The sequence below is a fragment of the Salvelinus sp. IW2-2015 genome, linkage group LG15, assembly GCF_002910315.2.
Source record: "Salvelinus sp. IW2-2015 linkage group LG15, ASM291031v2, whole genome shotgun sequence".
Classification (NCBI taxonomy): domain Eukaryota; kingdom Metazoa; phylum Chordata; class Actinopteri; order Salmoniformes; family Salmonidae; genus Salvelinus; species Salvelinus sp. IW2-2015.
The window spans coordinates 57,211,976-57,232,867 of record NC_036855.1 but is presented as its reverse complement, the minus strand read 5'-3'; the positions used below and the strand labels follow the sequence as shown (position 1 = coordinate 57,232,867).

The following is a 20,892-nucleotide window of genomic DNA, read 5'->3' as shown; positions in this document are numbered from 1 at the left end:
CCCCGAGCATCCATGCGTGTGGTTCCTTTCGAGGTGTCTTCCCTCCCGGGTATTTACTTGCAATTGCTTGATCTTTTGGGGTCTTCTATGCAGACTAATAACGCTTACGAATGTTGAGAAAAAAGAGCGAGTAAAATGTAAAATACTAGAAATGTTACGGTGGCTTTATGGGCATTTGAACTGCATCAAGATAATCTGGTGATATGGATTTTATTACAACAGAGAGGCTTCTGGTAACACTAACAGAGTATACACTCAGTAAACAAAACATTACGCACACCTTCTCTTTCCATAACAGACTGACCAGGTGAAAGCTATGATCCCGTATTGATTTCACTTGAAGTTAAATCCACTTCAATCACGGTAGATGAATGGGAGGAGACAATGTTTAATAATCCTTCTTTAACCTGAGACATGGATTGTGTATGCGTGCCATTCAGTGGGTGAATGGGCAAGGCAAAAACATTTAAGTGACTTTGAACAGGATATGCTAGTAGGTGCCAGGCGCAACAGTTTGTGTCAAGAACGGCAACGCTGCTGGGTTTTTCACACTCAACAGTTTACCGTGTGTATCAAGAATGGTCCACCACACCCAAAGGACATCCAACCAACTTGACACAACTGTGGGAAACATGGAGTCAACATGGGCCAGCATCCCTGCCAGAATCACATGCAGTTTTCCCATTGCCAGTCACATTTTCAGGTAAAGTACAGTTCACATGCACATTCCCAAGAGGTTACAGAAAACAAAATATATATTTTTAACAAAATCATGGAGCAAAAGGCATTCAGGGGCAAACAGAAACAATCGTTTAATTACTTGCATCAATAATGACCACTTAAGAATGACTTATTCTTCAGTATGAAATGATAAATGAATTACCCAAAATCAGTGATACCAACAATTTTTAATAATCCCCAGCAGATTAGTAACATGGAATGAGGGAAAGCTTAGCTCGGAACAGACTGACTCCACAGTTTATCCATTAGCATCTAAATTGCACAGTTGTAACAATTAACTACCCAAATATCTTACATTATGATGATCTTGAAAAACCAAACATCAGCAGCGTACATTCAATATGCCGACCTTCCATATGAAAATCACCAATTTTTAAAACACACAACTGATTTTATGCTTATTATTCAAAAGGAAGAATAGTCCCAAGTCCTACAGTTAAAATAGAAACAGTTCAAATATGTACATCTATGCCTACTGTAGTCCATTCATAACAGCAGGACAGATGTGCATTTAGTCTTCCACAGGATTCCTAATTATTACCTGGTCTAAGTATTGCCTCCAGCTTCAAGACGTTCTTCAGGTTGATTAATAAAAATTACATGCATTAATAGCAACAGCATAATTGTAAGACAGAATGAGCACTTTGGAGAGTTATGTCTGTGACAGAAATAAGGTGAACAAATAGGTTTAAGAAGCCTTGAGAAGTCCTTGGCATAAGCGCTGCGTTGGTTGGCGCAGCTGTGTTCGAAGTGTGGGCATCCATACAAGAGTCCAACAATATGAGAATGTGCCAAAGAAACCGTCCTGTCAAATTCATTGACACAGTTTGGAGCAATAGTTCTCAGGTTTTTTCTTTATCAAGCAACAGCTGTCCCAAATCAAAGGGAAACATATTCCGTTTTAGGTAAAAGACAAGTCAAATTAAAGTTGATAATTTCAAGCAATATGCCATGCCTGCAAGTCTAGGTGACAGGGTCAGCAACAGAGTCATCCAAGACAGCGAGGTTCTGGCCCAAACTGTCTCTTCCAGACCACTTCAGTCTATTCTTGCAGCTGACAGTTCATTCAAATTAGTAAACAAAACAAAAGTATCCATAATCTGTCATGAAAAAAAAACAAAAATGTACACTGTATAGCACTCTTGTACATTATATCATTGTAATCGCTAAGGAATTCTAATACCAAATAACTTATAAAACAAATAGCTGCAAGTCAACGGCTGCACAGAATGATATCATGAACTGTTTTATAGATTCAATGATACATGGTTTTAGGTCAAACTGATTCATGGAATAATAATCTGTAATCGTATCTTCAGAATAGTCCATCGCCATAAGAGATGCACCTAAAACGACTTCATGATTTCAACCAGTCCTAAGAATGACATCTGTAGCACCATTGAAACAATGCGGAGGAATAAACGCTTTTGTTAGAATGTTCTATCCCAGATCCTAGAGCAAGTTGAGAAGGTTTACAGAATGTCGATGGCTTGACGTCTCTTCCCATAGTCCACTGCCCGGTCTCCCTGCATGTCTCGATCTTCATCATCTGAAAGGAGATTGACGACAGAACAAATCAGGGAGTAGTCATCTCTCTCATCCCTAAATTACATTTGCTAGATGGGATTTCCTTTTTAAATCTAAAAGATTATCATTAGGAATGCTCCATAGAAGAGCAGCATACTGTACGTATTAGTCTGGTGCCATATTGGCCATAGAATTCCTAACACTACTTTGTTATCACAGTAGCCTATTTATCAATGGCATTTTCAATAGCAGGGACAACAATAGCTGTTATAAATGTCAAGATCAAGTGGTTAAGTGACTAAGGAATAAGGACCTACATGGAAATCTGTTCCATTAAAAGGGTAACACACAAAACACTTCACAACCTAACCCGTCATGGAGAAATGAATGACAGCCGTACAATAATGATAAGACAAGAACGCACATGCATTTAAAACTTCAAGTACTACTCAAACACAGCATCTACTAATCTACTGCAGGTGTACACAGAGATGACCAGTGGGCACAAACAGGTGGTGGAGCACAGATAGTGGGGAAGCGCACGGCTGGATGAGGCATGCAGACATTGGAGTGGAGTCACAAAGAACCATAAGTCACTGAGGTGGAGAAGTGCCCCCCCCCCCACCACCACATGTTGAGGTAGGGCTTTATTGTGGTATACAATGATGGGAGGCTTGCCCTCCAGCCTAAATGACCCACTGAACAGTCCTCAGGCTTAGACCCTGAGGCGCGGTTGGTTATGGATGTTCCTGAGACAGGAATGGTGGGTAACTCAGGGTGCTGTGAGCTCTGGCCGAGCTGGTGGTACTCAGTCTAATGCAGGGACAGCAGGAGTGGAGGAGGGAGAAAATGGTGATACAGCTGGACTTGAAGACCCCTGGCCTGGCTCACCTTGGACGTCTTCCTCCCCACCATCACCATCCTCTTCCTCATTGTAGGCCAGCTCGGCCTGCTTGTCCGCCTCGTACTCACCCACGTTCCCATCGTCCCCATTGTAGTCCGCCAGCTTAGAGCCGTGCTGCGGATCTACAGGGGACTCGTTCTCATCAAAGAAACGGCCTGTAGAGGCAGAGAAGGGCCCCATCAGGAAGGGAGGGAAGCAAAGAGATTGTGACAGAGTCACAAGAGAAAGGTTGGAGAGAGTATGAAAGAGAGGATGATGAAACTAAGAAACGGAGGGGATCAGATGGACTGAAGGAGGTAGTGATGGTTTGGACTGTAAAGGTATGGGAGGGAGGCATAGTGTATATGTTTAAGGGGATTTTTTGGGGGACAATAGAGTCATTGGCAATGAAGTGATATGTGTAAAGAAACTTGGGACGAAAACAGGACGAGTGTGTATGTGTGGTGCAGAGTGTGTGAAGATGAAGCAAGGAGAGGGGTAGCTGGTAGGGCAGCTGGTTGGGGTATTGTTTGGAGAGTAGGCAGCGAAGGGAGGGAGCAGAGCTGAAGCCAGGCAGGCAGCAGGAAGGAACACCCTGAGACCCTTGAAGTCAGGCGGCCTCTCCCACTGTGTGCACTCTGACATCTGGCCATCTCTTTCAGTCTGTGGCGACAGCACCTCTAATATGTATGACTTTATGAGCAGTGTTGAAGGTTTGTTAAAACCCTGATAGCTAGGGAAGGCAACCACTTATAGTAGACCTAACGCAGCCTTGAGAAAGAAAACTCTAGATAGGGCTCGGACTGTAGAATGCATTCAAAAATAGCTTACGTAATTGTAAAGGTTATGTTGTAACCTTGACACATCTGCAAGTGAGAGAAACTCTTCTTACTGGGACGCTGCAGCTAAAGGTCAGAGTAAAGACACAACCACAGTCTCCATGTGTCACAACTCCTGTGTACTGAGAGTTACTCCGTCTCCCCCGCCCATCCCCATCAGCCTTTGGAGGCACTCACTCTGTCTGTGACGCAGGGGCTCAGCAGGCTTGGGGTCTCTGGCATGCCGAGGTTCTATAGGGTTGGGCACCTGGGCGGGGTTAGGAGGCAGAGGCAGTTCTGCCCCTTTCCTCTGTACACCATCTGCTTTCATCACATTGGCAGGAGCTTAAAGGAGACATCGAAACAGAGGTAGCATCAATAATGACTTTTTCCCCCGTTAGAAATATTTCACCTGAAATTTGGTCATCCCTTTTGGGATTTTCATTTCTAATGTACAATAGGATAGAGGTTTAGGGTGCACTCTCTCCTGTAGTATGGAACGTGCTCCTTCACAGAGAGCTAGCCTACAGTCTGAAGGAGCATGTTTCAATCTCCGGGAGAAAAGGATGAATCACCTTTAAAAAGACAGAGGTTGCCAAACAGAGAGCAGAGCACTGCGCCAACGATACGTTTCCCTCCATTTTCTACACAAACAATCCATGAAAAAAAATCTGAACTGAAAACAGGAAGCCAGTATGGCTCACGTTTTATAGCAGCTAGTGTGGAGTTGGAGGCCAAGAACAGCAGGGCCTCTGCTGTACAGCCATTAAGAGCCCAGTCAGAGCAGTATTTCTCCTGTCTCATCCGGTGTGAATTTAAATATATATTTATTCTCTCTCTCCCCCTAACCTCCCCTATCTGGCCTGATGACTTCTTGCTGTCCCCAGTCCAACTGGTCATGCTGCTGCTCCAGTTTCAACTGTTCTGCCTGCGGCTATGGAACCCTGACCTGTTCACCGGATGTGCTACCTTGTCCCGGACCTGCTGTTTTAGACCCTCTCTCAACCACACCTGCTGTCTCTAACTGAATGATCAGTTATGAAAAGCCAACTGACATTTACTCCTGAGGTGCTGACCTGTTGCACCCTCTACAACCACTGTGATCATTATTATCTGACCCTGCTGGTCATCTATGAACGTTTGAACATCTTGGCCATGCTCTGTTATAATCTCCACCCGGTACAGCCAGAAGAGGACTGGCCACCCCTCATAGCCTGGTTCCTCTAGGTTCCTTTCTAGGTTTCTGCCTAGGTTTTGGCCTTTCTAGGGAGTTTTTCCTAGCCACCGTGCTTCTACATCTGCATTGCTTGCTGTTTGGGGTTTTAGGCTGGGTTTCTGTACAGCACTTTGACATCGGCTGGGGCTTTATAAATACATTTGATTGGTTGAGTATCCAGGCCATGGCCTCAGGTCTCAAACTCAATGGCAGACACACAATAACAAGTCACCACTAAAGCATTACTGCTTTAAATAAGTGGCTTTGTCCCTGGGCAGCAAAACTAATCAAGTGAACTGAAAATGCAAATATGGAGTGTGTGGAGTGTGAGTTGACATACCTCTAAGCGGTCTGTGCTGCTCTCCGAACTCATCTGCCTGGATGGCTGCCTTGTTGTCCTCATCAAAGAGGATGGGTCTGTCTGCCACCGCCTGGGGGGGCTGCTGCTGGAGGGCCCCCGCTCGTCCGTCCATCCCCAACCCTAGGACCTTGTCCTGGATCTGGAGTACAGGCCGGTCCAGAGAGAGGTCTCGACCAGCCCCCTCACCTGCCCCTGCTCCCATACCGGCACCCACCTCTCTTAACCCAGTATCAGGTATCTCTATGTGGTTCTGGGTGATGGCTGGCTTCTTCAGGGCTAGAGAGAATGAGGGGAGGAGGACAGTTCCAGTTGAAATTTCACACTAATCTTACTGCCAGAATCGTTATCAAAAGTAGAATAACCAGAGGGAATAAATACTCACCAAATTGCACATCATCTATTTTTCCCACTTCACTGTCCTCAATACCAGGCATACCAGCATCACTGCCAGGCTTTCCCAAAACTTCTATCCCAGGAGGGAGAGCGAGAAGAATGGATGGGGTGGAGGGAGAGAGAATGGGTTAGCTCTGAAACATTACAGAGGCAGAACGTGGCAATATCAGCTGGTTGTAATGTTACCTTTGAGGTCAGTGTCTCGGTGTGTGGCCACAGTTGGGTGCTCTCCTGCTGTCTCCACCTCAGTCCCTCCTTCTGCAGCTCCGACCTTCCTGCTATCCAGCACACTCTGCAGAGGGCGGGCAGGCAGGAGGGAGGGAGGGACAGAGAAAAAGACGGAGGGGAGAGATGAATATAATCACCTTTACTATTGCTGGGTAAGTAAAAAAGTCACAATGACTAAGTGCAGAGCTGCTGACATGCAGGGCAAAGGATAATCCACAGAGTGTATGATCTATGAACACCAGCAGGGGGTGGTAGACAACCTACATTACTGGGGAAGGAAAGGAAAGGCAGGGACATCATGACTAGGTGCTCTGACAGAGGGCCTCACCTTTCTCAGCTTCACCGCCTCCTCCTCCAGGGTCTTTTTAGCTTCTTCATACTCGTCCATTAGTTGTGTGATTTGACGCCCACACTGCAAGCTATCATACACACAAACAATTGGTTAGACAAAAAAAATTAAAATAAATCAGAGAGAGAAAAGCAACGATGCTCTTGTGTCAGAATTCACACCAATGGCTATATTGGTCATCATAACCTGAACTTTGCTGTGATTGAGAGCCTAGAGCAAAAACATGAAAGATGTGTTGCAAGAGTTCATTCTCTCTACCTCTCATACTCCAGCTTCCTCTCCAGGTTGGTGCTGTTCTTCTTCACCTCCCTCAGCTGGATCTCCTGCCTCATAAACTCCTGTTTCAGCTCCTTCAGCTGCTCTACACCCCCGCCCCCCCAAATAACATTATAACCTTAGGGTTCATATTCTATGAACGAATACAATTTCAACCATGTAGTGATATTAGGCTACTGCGTTAGTGTTGAACAATCGTTCAATAAAGAAACTAGGATTGACAACATTGCAAATCTGTATGCATTAGAGTCCACTTGGCACACGGGGGACTTGAGATAAGATGTTTTAACAGCATTAAGCAAACTGCTGTTACTGCTCCAGGCTCCATCTGTGGTAATACAAGCCCATACTGCTTTCTGCTAGCCTAGCCTTAAGACTCCAGAAGTGTGCCCTCTGCTGGCCAGTGTCTGCTCTTACCTTTCAGCCTCACAACCTCTGACATCTGTGTTGTGACATCACCCTGCACCTTCATCTGGAAAGGAGAGAAAAGAACATCAGTCTGAGGAAAAGTCACCAGAACGCTTTGTTACCAGAACCCTTTATGTTCATTGTTACGTTCCCCAGTTTCTGTGTTGTTGTGGGTTTGTAAGTGTGTGCATTTCAGGAAATGGCTTCCTGGATTCCTGAAGCAGCTGATTGGTTGGCCCCATCGCTGATTGGAGCTCTGACCCCCTCCCTTTCGTCAGGGAATACAGCTGTCTCGTGATTACCAACTCCTTCTCCAGCTTGATAAAAAAACAGTGTTCCTTTGTCAGAGAAAATAGCTTATTTTTATGTCCTGTTTTGGTTGTTGTGGCGGGCATTAAAAGTTTTGTTGATATTATTTTGTAGCCCTATGCCAATAGGGCTTAGGGTTTTTGGCTATTGAAATTTTTCACTTAAAGTATTCTGTTTCATTTATTCCCAGGGGGGAAGGCACCTTGGGAGTGTTTAAGCGAAAGGCCTGCGGGGATACATAACCAGTCGTATTTAATCTGTCTATGCACACTAGGTAAGACCTGGGCGGACCACCCCCTGTATTTTGGTTAGCGCGCCAGGTGGTGCTTAAGGTTAGGTAAGAAGTGGTAAGGTAGGAGAGGGGACTAACTTTGGTTCCGTCCAACCCCTTTTCCCCACATTACCGTGTTAAGGAATAATAAACCCTGTATATGGTATTTTTCTCTGCCTCTGTCGTCCTTCCTACGAAGGACCTACGAACACATACTATTTTCACTCCACGGGGAGTTGAGATGTAGCAGTGTGCTGCATTCCATCCAAGAGGCGTACGTAACACTCCTCCTAATGCCAAATACAACCGGTTTAACAGGACATCTACATTATTACATGGCTGAACTAGCCTAACTGGAAAGATATCATTTTTATACTATGTTCTGATGCAATAGCATTTGAAATGTCAGCTTGGCAACAGTAGAGATGTCTAGCTGCATAAAGGTTCTGTTGAGTGAAAAGTCTGCTTGCAAAAGACACCATCTCATTCATTGCGTCTGACCAGCCGAGTGACTGGAGGACCATCTGCAGCCAGATATCGAGTCAGATTAGATGAATGAGAGATCCTAGGGGACAGCCAGGCTGAGGCAGTCAGAACAGAGCAGCAGCCTTCATTAGATCCCCTCTCCCCTTCATAATGAAGCCTGATAGAGACCTAAGCTGAACACATATGGCTCACTGTAATAGGAATATTTAAGATGAATAAGTTCACATTTAGAGTGATTGTATAAATATGCTAAACATTCTCTTTCTGTAATAGACTATTTGCATTGCCCCCTCCCCTCTTTTACGCTGCTGCTACTCTAGCTATGCATAGTCACTAACTACCTACATTGACATATTACCTCGACTAACCGGTGCCCCCGCACATTGACTCTGTACTGGTACCCCCTGTATATAGTCTCGCTATTGTTATTTTACTGCTGCTCTTTAACTACTTGTATTTCTTATTTGTATTTTTTAAACTGCAATGTTGTTTAGGTGCTGGTAAGTAAGCATTTCACTGTTGTGTTCAGCGCATGTGACTTATACAATGTGAAATGGTTTCTAGTGTTCCGTTTGTGACACTGGGGTTGATGCTCTAAACTGGATGCCGTATGTTATGGATCAAACTCATATCTGTTGATAGCGATTGATGCCAGACTGGAGGACACTGATTACGATTGTATTCTGTGAAACACTGATTCTGTAGCAACTGACCAAGTCCATGCCTTTTGTTTTGACTTCCTAATAGCTTCTCACGTTTACAGAACCATTGGCTGCAGTTTAGGATAAAGGGCCATCTCAGAGAAGGTCAGTTAGACATTTTCTCTGCTTCTGTGTTCGAGGTGTCTCCCTGTTGCAACTTGTAATAAACTGGATTGATTTTCGATTGACTTTCTGTGACTGCTCTTTTGTGCATCAGGAAATTCATAATACACCCCCAGACCGCTTAGAGTGAAACCACCTTAGTCAGAACAATGCGCCATTGACACATTACACACTGACTGGCTAAGGGGTTATTCAATTTATTTTCATACATGTACAAAGAACAAATTAAATCTCAAGTGTTTTTGTTGCCTCCACCAGAGGAGAGCTGCTGTGGCTTTGAGGTAGATTTATGGAACAGTGGGAGGGGTGCAGGCGTTTGATCTCAGGAGACTGAGGGGAGGAGGTGAATGAAATGCAGCTGGGAGAGAAACAGGAAGGAAGGCCATCCCTGGGGCACCATTTATGCATGCTTAGAGGGACAGAGAACATGAAGTGTCTACATGTCTGGTATCTGTATCCATATGTACACGTTTGACAGATATTAGCCTACGTGACCACACACACCTGAGCTGTATTAATGTATACAGTTCTTTGTATTGAACATAATAGAACACAGTAAGAGGTGAGGGTGTGGCAACATTATGCTACGCCAAATAAGAGTAGGTATTTGCGGATTTATTATAAAGGCATTGTGAGCTTAATTTATGCATACATCCTGTGTTCAGTTTCATGTCTAATTGTGCAATGGTTGTTTCAAAAGGAGACAAAATCCTAATTCGTCCAGTTCGCTTTCCTTTGTCCCGTCTTTCCCCTCCCCCTACCTTGACCACAATAAAAGACGGCTCAGCGCCCAGTTTTGCCCAGTGACCTGAAGAGGGAGCCGTCATCGCAGCGCTCCTCATTGGCAGTACATGTCGCAGAGAGGGCTACTGCACATGCACAGCCTAATACTTGTTAGATGTGCCACATCACATTTGCAATACTCATTTTGAATATACCAAAGCATATCTAATTGAAAGCACTCAAGCTGTCCAAAATCCAGCACAGGCCATATAGGTCCAGTCAGGTCAGTGGCTGAGAGGCCGAAGACAGAGAGTTCTGTCCTCCTGAGCCCGACTGATCCAGACAGGCCCCTGTCTGCCCTCCACCCAATTACCCCATCTCCCTTATCTGGGGTCTGACTAAGTCTCTACAGCCCAGCCAAACATATAACCACTCAGTTTTGCTCATTCTGTCACCAGTGTAAGGACAGGAGATCCCAGCTGCTAGAAACACAGGCAAAGGACCATCAAACATAGGAGCTTCTTAGACCTACTGTATCCTACACCCTCAATGCATGAAAGGAACATCAAAAGACAAAAACATCAAACCCAGCCCGGAGAAACCAAATCGATTTGAGCATGGTGCAGACACCAAGGGGATGCCTGGCTGGGATTACCCTTCCCAGGTGGCAAGTAACCACGTGTCAAAAGAGATCCCTACTTTGTTTGCCTGCGCCCTGGCCCATATGTGCAATCCAATACTAGTCTCTCCCAAAGCAGATTCTCTCTGATAGCTCCATTGGCCCAGTCACTAAACATTTTATAGCTGTGTGGCATAGTGGCTGAAGGAACCGTTATTTATAGGCTAATGAGGGAATAGTATGCAGTCAGGCACCCCTATCTGACTGTCCCAGAGACAAACTCCTCCACCACAAATGAGATTCACGTCCCCATCAGTTGTCACTAGCCACCAATCAAATCACAGGGGTGGATTCTCCAGGGAGATCCAAGAGCTTGAATCAAATCCACACAGAGAGGGGAGGGAGGGAAAGAGGGTCTCAGAACTTTAATGAGGCAGAATGCACAGAGGAGTGTCAGTAATTACAGCATCAATGTCAGCCATTGTAGAGATAAAAGCTTCATGCTGTCACCTTCCCTGCAGAGAGAGACACTGAGTGATTCACAGTCTCTCCACCAAATCTGCTGTGTGGAAAATAACAGTGCTCTTTCTAGGCACCCACAAAGCACACTGCAGATGTGGAGACCGAAACATTAAAGCAAAACACCTCAGACATTTACATTGTGTTGCTTCTCTATCCTTCAGCAGTACTAACATGAGAGGAGTATTGGCCTAACTAGGCTATGCTAATACAGCTTGATTACTACTACCACCACCACCGTAACTCAAATCCCATTCCTGATATGGTGTGTGACTGACAGTTGCTAACACTGTCCTTGGTAGTGGTGTTGACAGAGGCGTGGAACACCTGCACAGGAGGAACAGAGTAGAACAGGATGCTGGTTAGGGTTGGGCGATATTACGATAGCATCATCAATCGACGACGACATCATGATATGACAGACAGTTTATTAGTCACATGCACAGGGTCGCAGATGTAACCGCCGAGTAAAGTGAAATTCTTATGCTCTGAATGAGACATTAGCCTATTTCATTAAATATGTTAGTGTCTTCAGAAAGTATTCACACCCCTTGACTTTTTCCACATTTTGTTGTGTTATAGCTTGATTTTTAAATGGATTATATTTCGATTTTGTGTCACTGGCCTACACAACATAAAACCACTGATAGTGACATTTTTTTATTAATTAAAAATGAAAAGCTGAAATGTCTTGAGTCAATAACAGTTCAACCCCTTTGTTATGGCAAGCCTAAATAAAATCAGGAGTAAAAAACAAGTTACATAATAACTGCCATGGACACTTGTGTGGAATAATAGTGTTTTAATAGGATTTTTAAATAACTACCTCATCTCTGTACCCAACACATACAAATAATTGTAAGGCCCCTCAATCGAGTAGTGCATTTCAAACAAGGGCACCCATTGGTAGATGGGTGAAAATATCCCTTTGCGCATGGTGAAGTGATTAATTACACTTTGGATGGTGTATCAATACACCCAGTCACAACAAAGATACAGGCGTCCTTCCTAACTCAGTTGCCGGAGAGGAAGGAAACCGCTCAGAGATTTCACCATGAGGCCAATGGTGACTTTAAAACAGTTAGAGTTTAATGGCTGTGATAGGAGAAAACTGAGGATGGATCAACAACATTGTAGTTACTCCACAATACTAACCTAAATGACAGAGTGAAAAGAAGGAAGACTGTACCGAATAAAAATATTCCAGAACAGTAAGGCACCAAAGTAAAATTGCAAAAAAATGTGTCAATTTGTTTTTACTTTATGTAAGGAATGCAAAGTGTTATGTTTGGGGCAAATCCATCAACATCACTGAGTGCCACTTCATATTTTCAAGCATGGTTGTGGCTGCATCATGTTATGGGTATGTTTGTCATCGGCAATGACTAGGGAGTTTAAGGATCAAAAGAAACTGAATAGACTTAAAAATGGCTGTCTAGCAATGATCAACAACCAACTTGACAGAGCTTGAAGAATAAATTGTGCAAATATACTACAATCCAGGTGTGCAAAGCTCTAAGAGACGTACCCAAAAAGACTCACAGTTGTAATCACTGCCAAAGGTGATCCTAACATGTACGGACTCAGAGGGTTGAATACTTATCTAATCTAGATAAGTATTCATTAATGTTCGAATTTTTATTCCAATTTGACAGTGTATTTTGTGTAGATCGTTGACAAAAAAAGGGACAATTAAATTCATTTTAATCCCACTTTATAACAACAAAAAGTGGAGAAAGTCAAGGGGAGTGAATACTTTCTGAAGACACTGTATGGGCTAAAGCACCCCATTGTGGCATCATGACTTCACATTTACTGTAAACAATGTAACTTTTGACACAAATCGGCTACTTTGACCACTTTAACAATAAATTAGACAAAATGTTATAGGGTATGACAGCTTTGTCTACTTCTCTGCTACTCAAATCTGGAACAGAAATATCTTGTAGAGATTAAACAAAACAGCTGTTTTAGTATCCGCATCAACAACTTTTTGTGTATATATATATATATGTACTTTTTTAACAAAATGTGTTTGAGACAACTTTTCCTAACAAGTTATACACAATGTTAGAGGATATGACATCTTGGTCTACCTCTGCTATTCAAATCTGGAATCAGAACAAAAATATATTGTACATATCTAATGATACAGACGTTTTAGTATCAACATCAACAACTTGTTGTATAATTTTTTTAACTGCGGTTGACCTCTTTCCGAACTGACAAAAAGTTAGAGGGTATGAAATCTTCCTCCACTTCTCTGCTATTCAAATCTGTAAATAAGAACAGAAATTAGAGGTAGACCGATTATGATTTTTCAACGCCGATGCCAATTGGAGGACCCAAAAAAAGCCGATACCGATTAATAGGCCGATAGATAGATATCTATGTGTAATAATGACAATAACAACAATACTGAATGAACCCTTTTATTTTAACTTAATATAATACATAAATATAATCTATTTAGTCTCAAATATATAATGAAACATGTTTAAATAATGCAAAAACAGTGTTGGAGAATTAAGTAAAAGTGCAATATGTGCCATGTAAAAAAGCTAACGTTTAATTAAGTTCCTTGCTCAGAACATATGAAAGCTGGTGGTTCAATATTCCCAGTTAAGAAGTTTTAGGTTTTAGTTATTATAGGAATTATGACGCATCGACTATTTCTCTCTATACCATTTGTATTTCATATACCTTTGACTATTCAATGTTCTTATAGGCACTTTATTGCCAGCCTAATCTTGGGAGTTGATAGGCTTGAAGTCAGAAACAGCGCTGTGCTTCAAGCATTGCTAAGAGCTGCTCGCAAACGCAGTAAAGTGCTGTTTGAATGAATGCTTACGAGACTGCTGCTGCCTACCACCTCTCAAGTCAGACTGCTCCATCAAATCATAGACTTAATTACAATAAAAACACAGAAATACGAGCCTTTGGTCATTAATATGGTCAAATCCGGAAACTATCATTTCGAAAACAAAACGTTTATTCTTTCTGTGAAATACGGAACCATTCCGCATTTTGTCGAACGGGTGGCAACCCTAAGTCTAAATATTGCTGTTACATTGCACAACCTTCAATGTTATGTCATAATTATGTAACATTCTGGCAAATTAATTACAATCTTCGTTAGGAAGAAACACAGTTCGCAACGAGCCAGGCGTCCCAAACTGCTGCATATACCCTGACTCTGCTTGCACTGAACACAAGAGAAGTGACAATTTTCCCAGTTAATAGTGCCTGCTAACATGCATTTATTTTAACTAAATATGCAGGTTTAAAAATATATACTTCTGTGTACTGATTTTAAGAAAGGCATTGATGTTTATGGTTAGGTACATTTGTGCAACGACTACTTTTTTGCGAATGCGCTTTTGTTAAATCATCACCCGTTTAGTAAAGTTGAAGTAGGCTGTGATTCGATGATCAATGCGGCACCTATTAAGTTATTATATGCAATGCAGGACAAGCTAGTTAACCTAGTAATATCAACCATGTGTAGTTAACTTGTGATTATGTGAAGATTGATTGTTTTTGATAAGATAAGTTTAATGCTAGCTAGCAACTTACCTTGGCTCATTGCAGCCACAAGGTCCTTTTGATGCTGCACTCACGTAACAGGTGGTCAGCCTGCCACGCAGTTTCCTCATGGATTGCAATGTAATCGGCCATAATTGGCGTCCAAAAAGGCCGATTAAGAATTGTTATGAAAACTTGAAAAACGGCACTAATTAATCAGCCATGCCGATTAGTCGGTCGACCTCTAACAGAAATATCTACTACCAATCAAGAGGTATTGCCGTTTTAGTAACAAACTAATTTAGCTAACTTTCTACTGTTGAATTAACTGCCATGAAACTTCTCAGAACATTCAAATTACAACAATGGGGGAACACAGGCTAAGCATGAGAAAATGATTGTTTCTCAATTTGCATGCTACCGTGCTCCACACTCAAGTGCATTCTCTCAGGATGTTCTCTTAAGTACGTTCTTGTGAGGACATAAAACATTACATTTGAGAAGAACTCGCTGCACCTCCACTGAACCTTCTTCCAGCCAAGACAATGGCAACAATAGAAACTAAACAAGATACATACGCAAAACAAACATTTTACTTATCAGCTAGTTATATGTGAATCATAATAAATCTAGCCAGCTAGTTCAACAGGCAACATGACCTAAAACTATTTTATGCAAGGTAGATGTAAAATCTTTGTAGGTAGCTAGCTAACAATTCTTCGTGGCTATCTGGCTAGCTAACAGTAGTAGCTAGCCAGTTAGCCCTATTGACTTACTATGGGCTTGCAATCTACACATACTACAGTGGGTATTGTAGGCAGGTAAACAAACCAAAATTAACACAGCATGTATTTAACGTATCAAGATAAATATATTAAAAATAGTAGTCGGGCAACATACAAGATGTGAATAAGCAACATTTCATTCCGAAGTCAGAGTGCATTTTCTCTCGCTTCAGCTCAAATAATGACCGCCATTAATTTCAAGAAATGTTGCACAATCTTTTACGTGGTTGCGTCACCATTTGTGCATTCTTTCCGTTGAAGCTTGCGTCGATGCAACCTTAAAAATATATACAAACGGAGTACGCATTCGAAAAGATGATTTGGACTCATACTCTGACCCTCCCGTGCTCGGAGCATGGTGGTATGCATTTTGAGAAACACCCAATGAGCAAATGTGTCTTTTGACAAATCAGCTACCTTGACCACTTTTCCCAACAACGCATCATAGATAAAAAGTTCAAGGGTATGACACCATGGTCTACTCCGATATTCAAATCTGAAATCAAAACAGCAATAACTACAACCAATCACATAATAAGCCAGTATAGTGTAGAGAACCATTGTACCATCTAAACCGCTGTGAAATACATTTATCATAACCAAAAATATTGTATTTTCAGCTGGTGTACAAAACCAAAAGAAAGACGCAGAATAACTCAATTTAAGAATGGGAACCATAGCAATAGTGCACATAGAACCGATCTACCACTTCTTAAACTTGTTTTAATGACAAATCTATAACTAATTTCTATGTGAATTTGGTCAGGGTCACCCGAAAAGTTACATATTCCAGCTTTACATTTATTTTAAACTACAACAATGCCTCCTTGTTTTCTGTACTCTATTATTACAGTTTGCATATACACATACACTGTGGTATTGTAGTAAGACAGCGGAAAAAAGTGCGGTAGGCTAGTCAGTATAGTTATTTGTRATGAAATATGGGATCTAACTGCCTCACAATCCAAAGTAATAAGGTTGATAGTGTAGTCTATCAAAGCAAGACCATTTATTTTACAAAATCTAACTTTGAATATATATTTAACTGCTTGGCTTAWGTAAAACATTTTAAACTTCTTCCACAAAAACACTTGTAAAGAGTTAAAGCAAGTCCCACCAATTTTTCTTCATGGAAAATAACCATCTAGTTTATTTTTCTATTATTTTATGAGGGAAATAAAGCAATTATTAATCCATTCTGAAGACTGTAGACTGCTTCTATCCAGCCCATGATCTAGGCCTATAACCTAGCACACTATGGTAAGACAGCCCGTTCCTCATCAGACAGTCACTGCTGCTCCATCATGTGTTCGCCATACAGAGACACACAAACAAACCTGTTCTGCTACACCAGAAAGGAATATTAGAACATATTTGCCTTTGCCTGTACTTAGCTTTTTTCCAGGCTTTTAACATTATATTTTGTCATGATTCATCCAGTTGCATTCAATTTCACGACAGAGCCCAACAATTTTTTAATGGGGGGGCGCAATAGGGGCATGTTTTATGGGTACATAATCACAATCGGACTAATGATGACATGGACCAAACCCTAACACTGGTAACATCAGAAAATGAGATCCTGATACGGGACAAAGAGTAGATTAACGCTGGGAAAAATCTGGGATTGGCCTTACACTACGACATCCCTCATGTTGAACAGAAGATTTTAACTGTTGGACACCATTAACATTCAGGAAATGAGCTGTAATTAAAATATACAACCCGGTTTGGGGATGGCTAGCCCACACAATCAGAAGAGCAAACATCCGTGTGGGTACGGCAGAATGCTAATGAAAGGTAGGCACTCCCCCTCAGCTGTTCCACACCTCCTATGCAATCTGGTGAGACACATAAGCATACATTGAGGCTGTTGGGACAGGGGGGGGGGGGGGCTGACTGTAGTAAGGGTAAAAAGAGGCTGGTCCCCAGCACTGGGCACACAGATGGGCCCTTGCAGAGGGGACCCAGCTGGGACTCATAACCCCCATGTCTGCAGGGAGGGAGACTACCTCATGTAAAATGACTAATATAAGTGCACAAATACACACCAATATACAATGTGCAAACTGCAATGCCAGGTTAGCAGGCACTATTGTGATGGGGGAAAAATGAGTTAAGCTGTTACATGATATGGCTTTTGAAATCACCTTTGAGATTCAAAGGATCTGATGGGTATCACAGCTGAAGTAGATCAACTAAAATATTGTTTATGAGTTTAACCTACATTTAAAATGACAACAAGACTCATTCCATGAATTAGGAAGTAAATAAAAAAAAAGGTGTCACTGTCACTTAGGTACACATCAGTACAACCTCAAACTCATCTGAGGCTTAGATGACCTGAGGCTTAGATGACAGTTAGTCCTATGGCACTGGGACAACCCACTTTCAACTGCTCAGTCTTTACCCATGTTGGTAGGTGTCACTAGGTTGACATCATTGGTTTTGCCCTCCACTGTAATACAACAATAGGATGCAAGTGCAAGGCTGCTTTCCACCTGTCAAACCTATGGCACAGTTAGTTAATAAGCCTGAGATCTGCAGGAACTATGAAGCATAGGTACTACGGATGGATGAAGTGATCTAGTATCGAGTCCTACCCACCTTTTCATCCGTACACTTTTTGATGAGAGCTTCGCGAGCTTGCAGCTTGCCCTCCAGCATGCTGTTATCTCCGTCCTTCTGATCGATATGTTTCCTGTGGGTGTCTACCTGCACCATCAGCTCCGAGTTGCGCTTCTCCAGTCGACTGCGCGCCGCGTCGGTCCGCTTCACCTGTGTCTGCACCTCCGCCAACTCGTCCAATAGGCGCCCTTGCTTGTTGGACACAGTCCAGTAGTTGAAAGACAGTATGGCAATGATCACAATCAGCGCGATCAGGATGAAGGAAGGGAGACGGCCTCCTCGTCGGTTTGCGCCAAAGCCAACCATTTCAGAATGTATTCGATAATTGATCTAGAAAACTAAAAAAGCTTATGCTTCCACTGGTTAGGTGACATGCCGTTCAATTACGGCAAAAATACAGCGACTGAGAAAGTCTATAAAGAAAGCATTTGTATCAAACGACTTTCTTGCATTAGTTAGCTTCAGGGAATAGTTATTCACGCGTCTTCCCTCTTCCGCACAGTTGTCGCCTGTCTTGTTTGCATTCATCCAACGACGCTGTCAGTGGATGAAATGCATCTGCAGCGACGTGGCCTAAATGCAACAGCAAACGTGGACAAACACTAGCCAAGCACGCAAGTGACAAATTATTTAGCTATCTAACGAGTCCAGTGTCAAATTATCTGAGCGATTCTGGTGGGCCCTGAATCGTTTCAAGATAGATAGTGTATTTATCCACCAAATCGTAAACCTACAGTAGTTAGCTAACGCGCTAACACAGATGAACCAAACTGGTTTGGCTAGTTGCTTGTACTGAAAGTGCTAGTCAGACACACTACAAAACTACTATCGTCATCCTAATGATACATCTTGATTATGGATCTTAATTATGTACATAGAAAATACTGTATTCAAACGTTAAATCTAGCTAACCTTTCTAGCGATATCCAATGCAATTCAACGTAGTTGCTACCCGTTAACTGCTAATCCAAGGAGCTACTACGCAAGATACCGATAACCCTATATAGAGGCTTTCTTTGTAGCTAGCTACTAGACCCATTGAAATAAGGTTACACGTGGTAAACGCTTATTTTACCGATAGATAACAATTTCCATTACTAGCTGGCTAGTTTGCTGTCAGATTCCTAATCCGATCAATTTTGTTTTACCCCTGTCCCCTAAAGATAGTCCCCAGTCTCGAGCCTGTCTTGTCTGTTGATATGGTTACTTTAGCTACTTCCACCTTGGCTTGGCTGGCATATCCTCTGTTGTTGGTGCCTCTTGACTCGTGGATGCGAAACGCAAGCGACGTTGAAAACAGTGATTAGCTATATCGTTATAAAGGTTAGACAGTTAACGTTACATTGACAAATGTCTAGCTAATGTAGACACACAATACAAGCTAGTTTGTCAAACCACCCATTTCAGATTTCTGAAGTGTAGCCAAGGCGTGCAAGGTGCGTGGTTAGGTTAAAGTGACAGTACAATTATCCAATCATGACATACGTCTTGCAATAAAGAACACATTCTATTGGGTAGTTCTTGCAATTTTGGAAGCACATTGGATGAGAAAAAAATGACATGGGTTTTACAGATCATGAGGGAGTGTTGGATTCTGATTTCTAACGCGCTGAAGTTCCGTGTTCGTAGGCAATGCAGAACACAGCGGACAGAAATATGATATGATTCAGGATCATCAAGTCAAATGTATCAAAACTGCTGGTGTCTGACTCTGGTGGAAACGTGTGTGTGTGTGAAGGGCCGGTTCCAGGCATAAGCGAAATAAGTGGTCAATTAAGGGGCCCCAACCAATTATATATATATATATATATATATATATATATATATATATATATATATATATATATATATAAATATTCAGTTTATGTGACAAAACAAGCTATGTCTAGTTTAGAGAATCATTGTACCTTCTAAACCGCTGTGCAATGACATTTCAGTTACCAAAAATAATGTATTTTCAGCTGTTTGAAGGTGTTGTACAAAACCGAAAGGAAACATGTAAATACCAAACTTAAGCACGGGACGCATAGAAATAGCGCACATAGAACAGATCTACCGCTTCTTAGACTTGCTTTCAATGTGAATGACATTGCTTTCAATGTCTATGTGGATTTCTATGTGGATTTGGTCGTCACCCAAAAAGTTACATATTGCAGCTTTAAGAATAGTAGATTGCACCAGGTGCAATTTCGAAATGGGGTTGTGCATTAGCAGTTTTTCTCTTATAATGTCAGTCACTGACTGTCACTCAATTATCCAGCTAACAATTTTTTGATTGGTATTTAGTCTAGCCAGCTATCTAAACTTGTAGTAATCATGGCCAAATACCAACCATACACATGCCCAGGGGCCCTGACCTCAAGGGGAGCCCCATTGATTTTGTTAGTCACTGTCACTCAGATATCATATAAACATGGCATAAGTAATTACAAAATGGGTAGAATTGCAGGAAATTAACTGTAAAACTGCAATGTTTTTCCCTGGCCCATGGCAGAATGTGTAGAATTGCACAAAACTTGCTGTAAAGGTGCAATGCAGTGTTTTTATCTCTATCAAATTACTTCTGGGTAACAATTAAGTACCTTACTGTGATTGTTTTAAATTAAAATGATAAAAAAATAACAAAAATAGCTTCTTAGCAAAGAAAAATTTCTCAAGGAAACATTTTGATAGGACTGTCTGGGAGTGGTCTGAGTGGGGAGGAAAAAACAGAAAAACTGTTATTGGCAGAGAGGTTTGGAACTCTTTCTTATTGGTATATTTAAGAAATAAGGCACGAGCGGTTGTAGTATATGGCCAATATACCACGGCTAAGAGATGTTCTTATGCAAGACTCAACGTAGATGATGAAAAAATATGGCCCCGGGAAAACAAGGCTGACGGTTTACGTATTACTAACCAATTGTGTTTTTTTGTTTGTTTCTTTGCATTGTTTGTAACTTATTTTTTTAAACTTATTTTGTACATAATGTTGCTGTTACCGTCTCTTATGACCGAAAATAA

At 42.0% G+C, this 20,892-nt stretch overlaps 1 protein-coding gene across 4 annotated transcripts; it reads right to left on the bottom strand.

Moving 5' to 3' along the window:
* Nucleotides 1-787: 787 nt before the first annotated feature.
* On the bottom strand, nt 788-19,331 carry golm2 (golgi membrane protein 2). Of its 4 annotated transcripts, none has more exons than XM_024001753.2 (10): nt 17,869-19,331; nt 7,210-7,264; nt 6,775-6,877; nt 6,496-6,586; nt 6,126-6,231; nt 5,929-6,009; nt 5,526-5,822; nt 4,168-4,314; nt 3,160-3,327; nt 788-2,290 (listed from the first exon to the last, which is right to left on the bottom strand). In XM_024001753.2, exons 1-10 carry the CDS (start codon nt 18,193-18,195, stop codon nt 2,214-2,216), a joined length of 1,452 nt encoding a protein of 483 aa, XP_023857521.1. In that variant the 5' UTR covers nt 18,196-19,331; the 3' UTR covers nt 788-2,213. The 4 variants fall into 4 exon arrangements, with proteins under 4 accessions (XP_023857521.1, XP_023857520.1, XP_023857525.1 ...); XM_024001752.2 differs by having other exon boundaries at nt 5,929-6,012; nt 17,869-19,330; XM_024001757.2 differs by lacking the exon at nt 3,160-3,327 and having other exon boundaries at nt 17,869-19,329.
* Nucleotides 19,332-20,892: the final 1,561 nt, after the last annotated feature.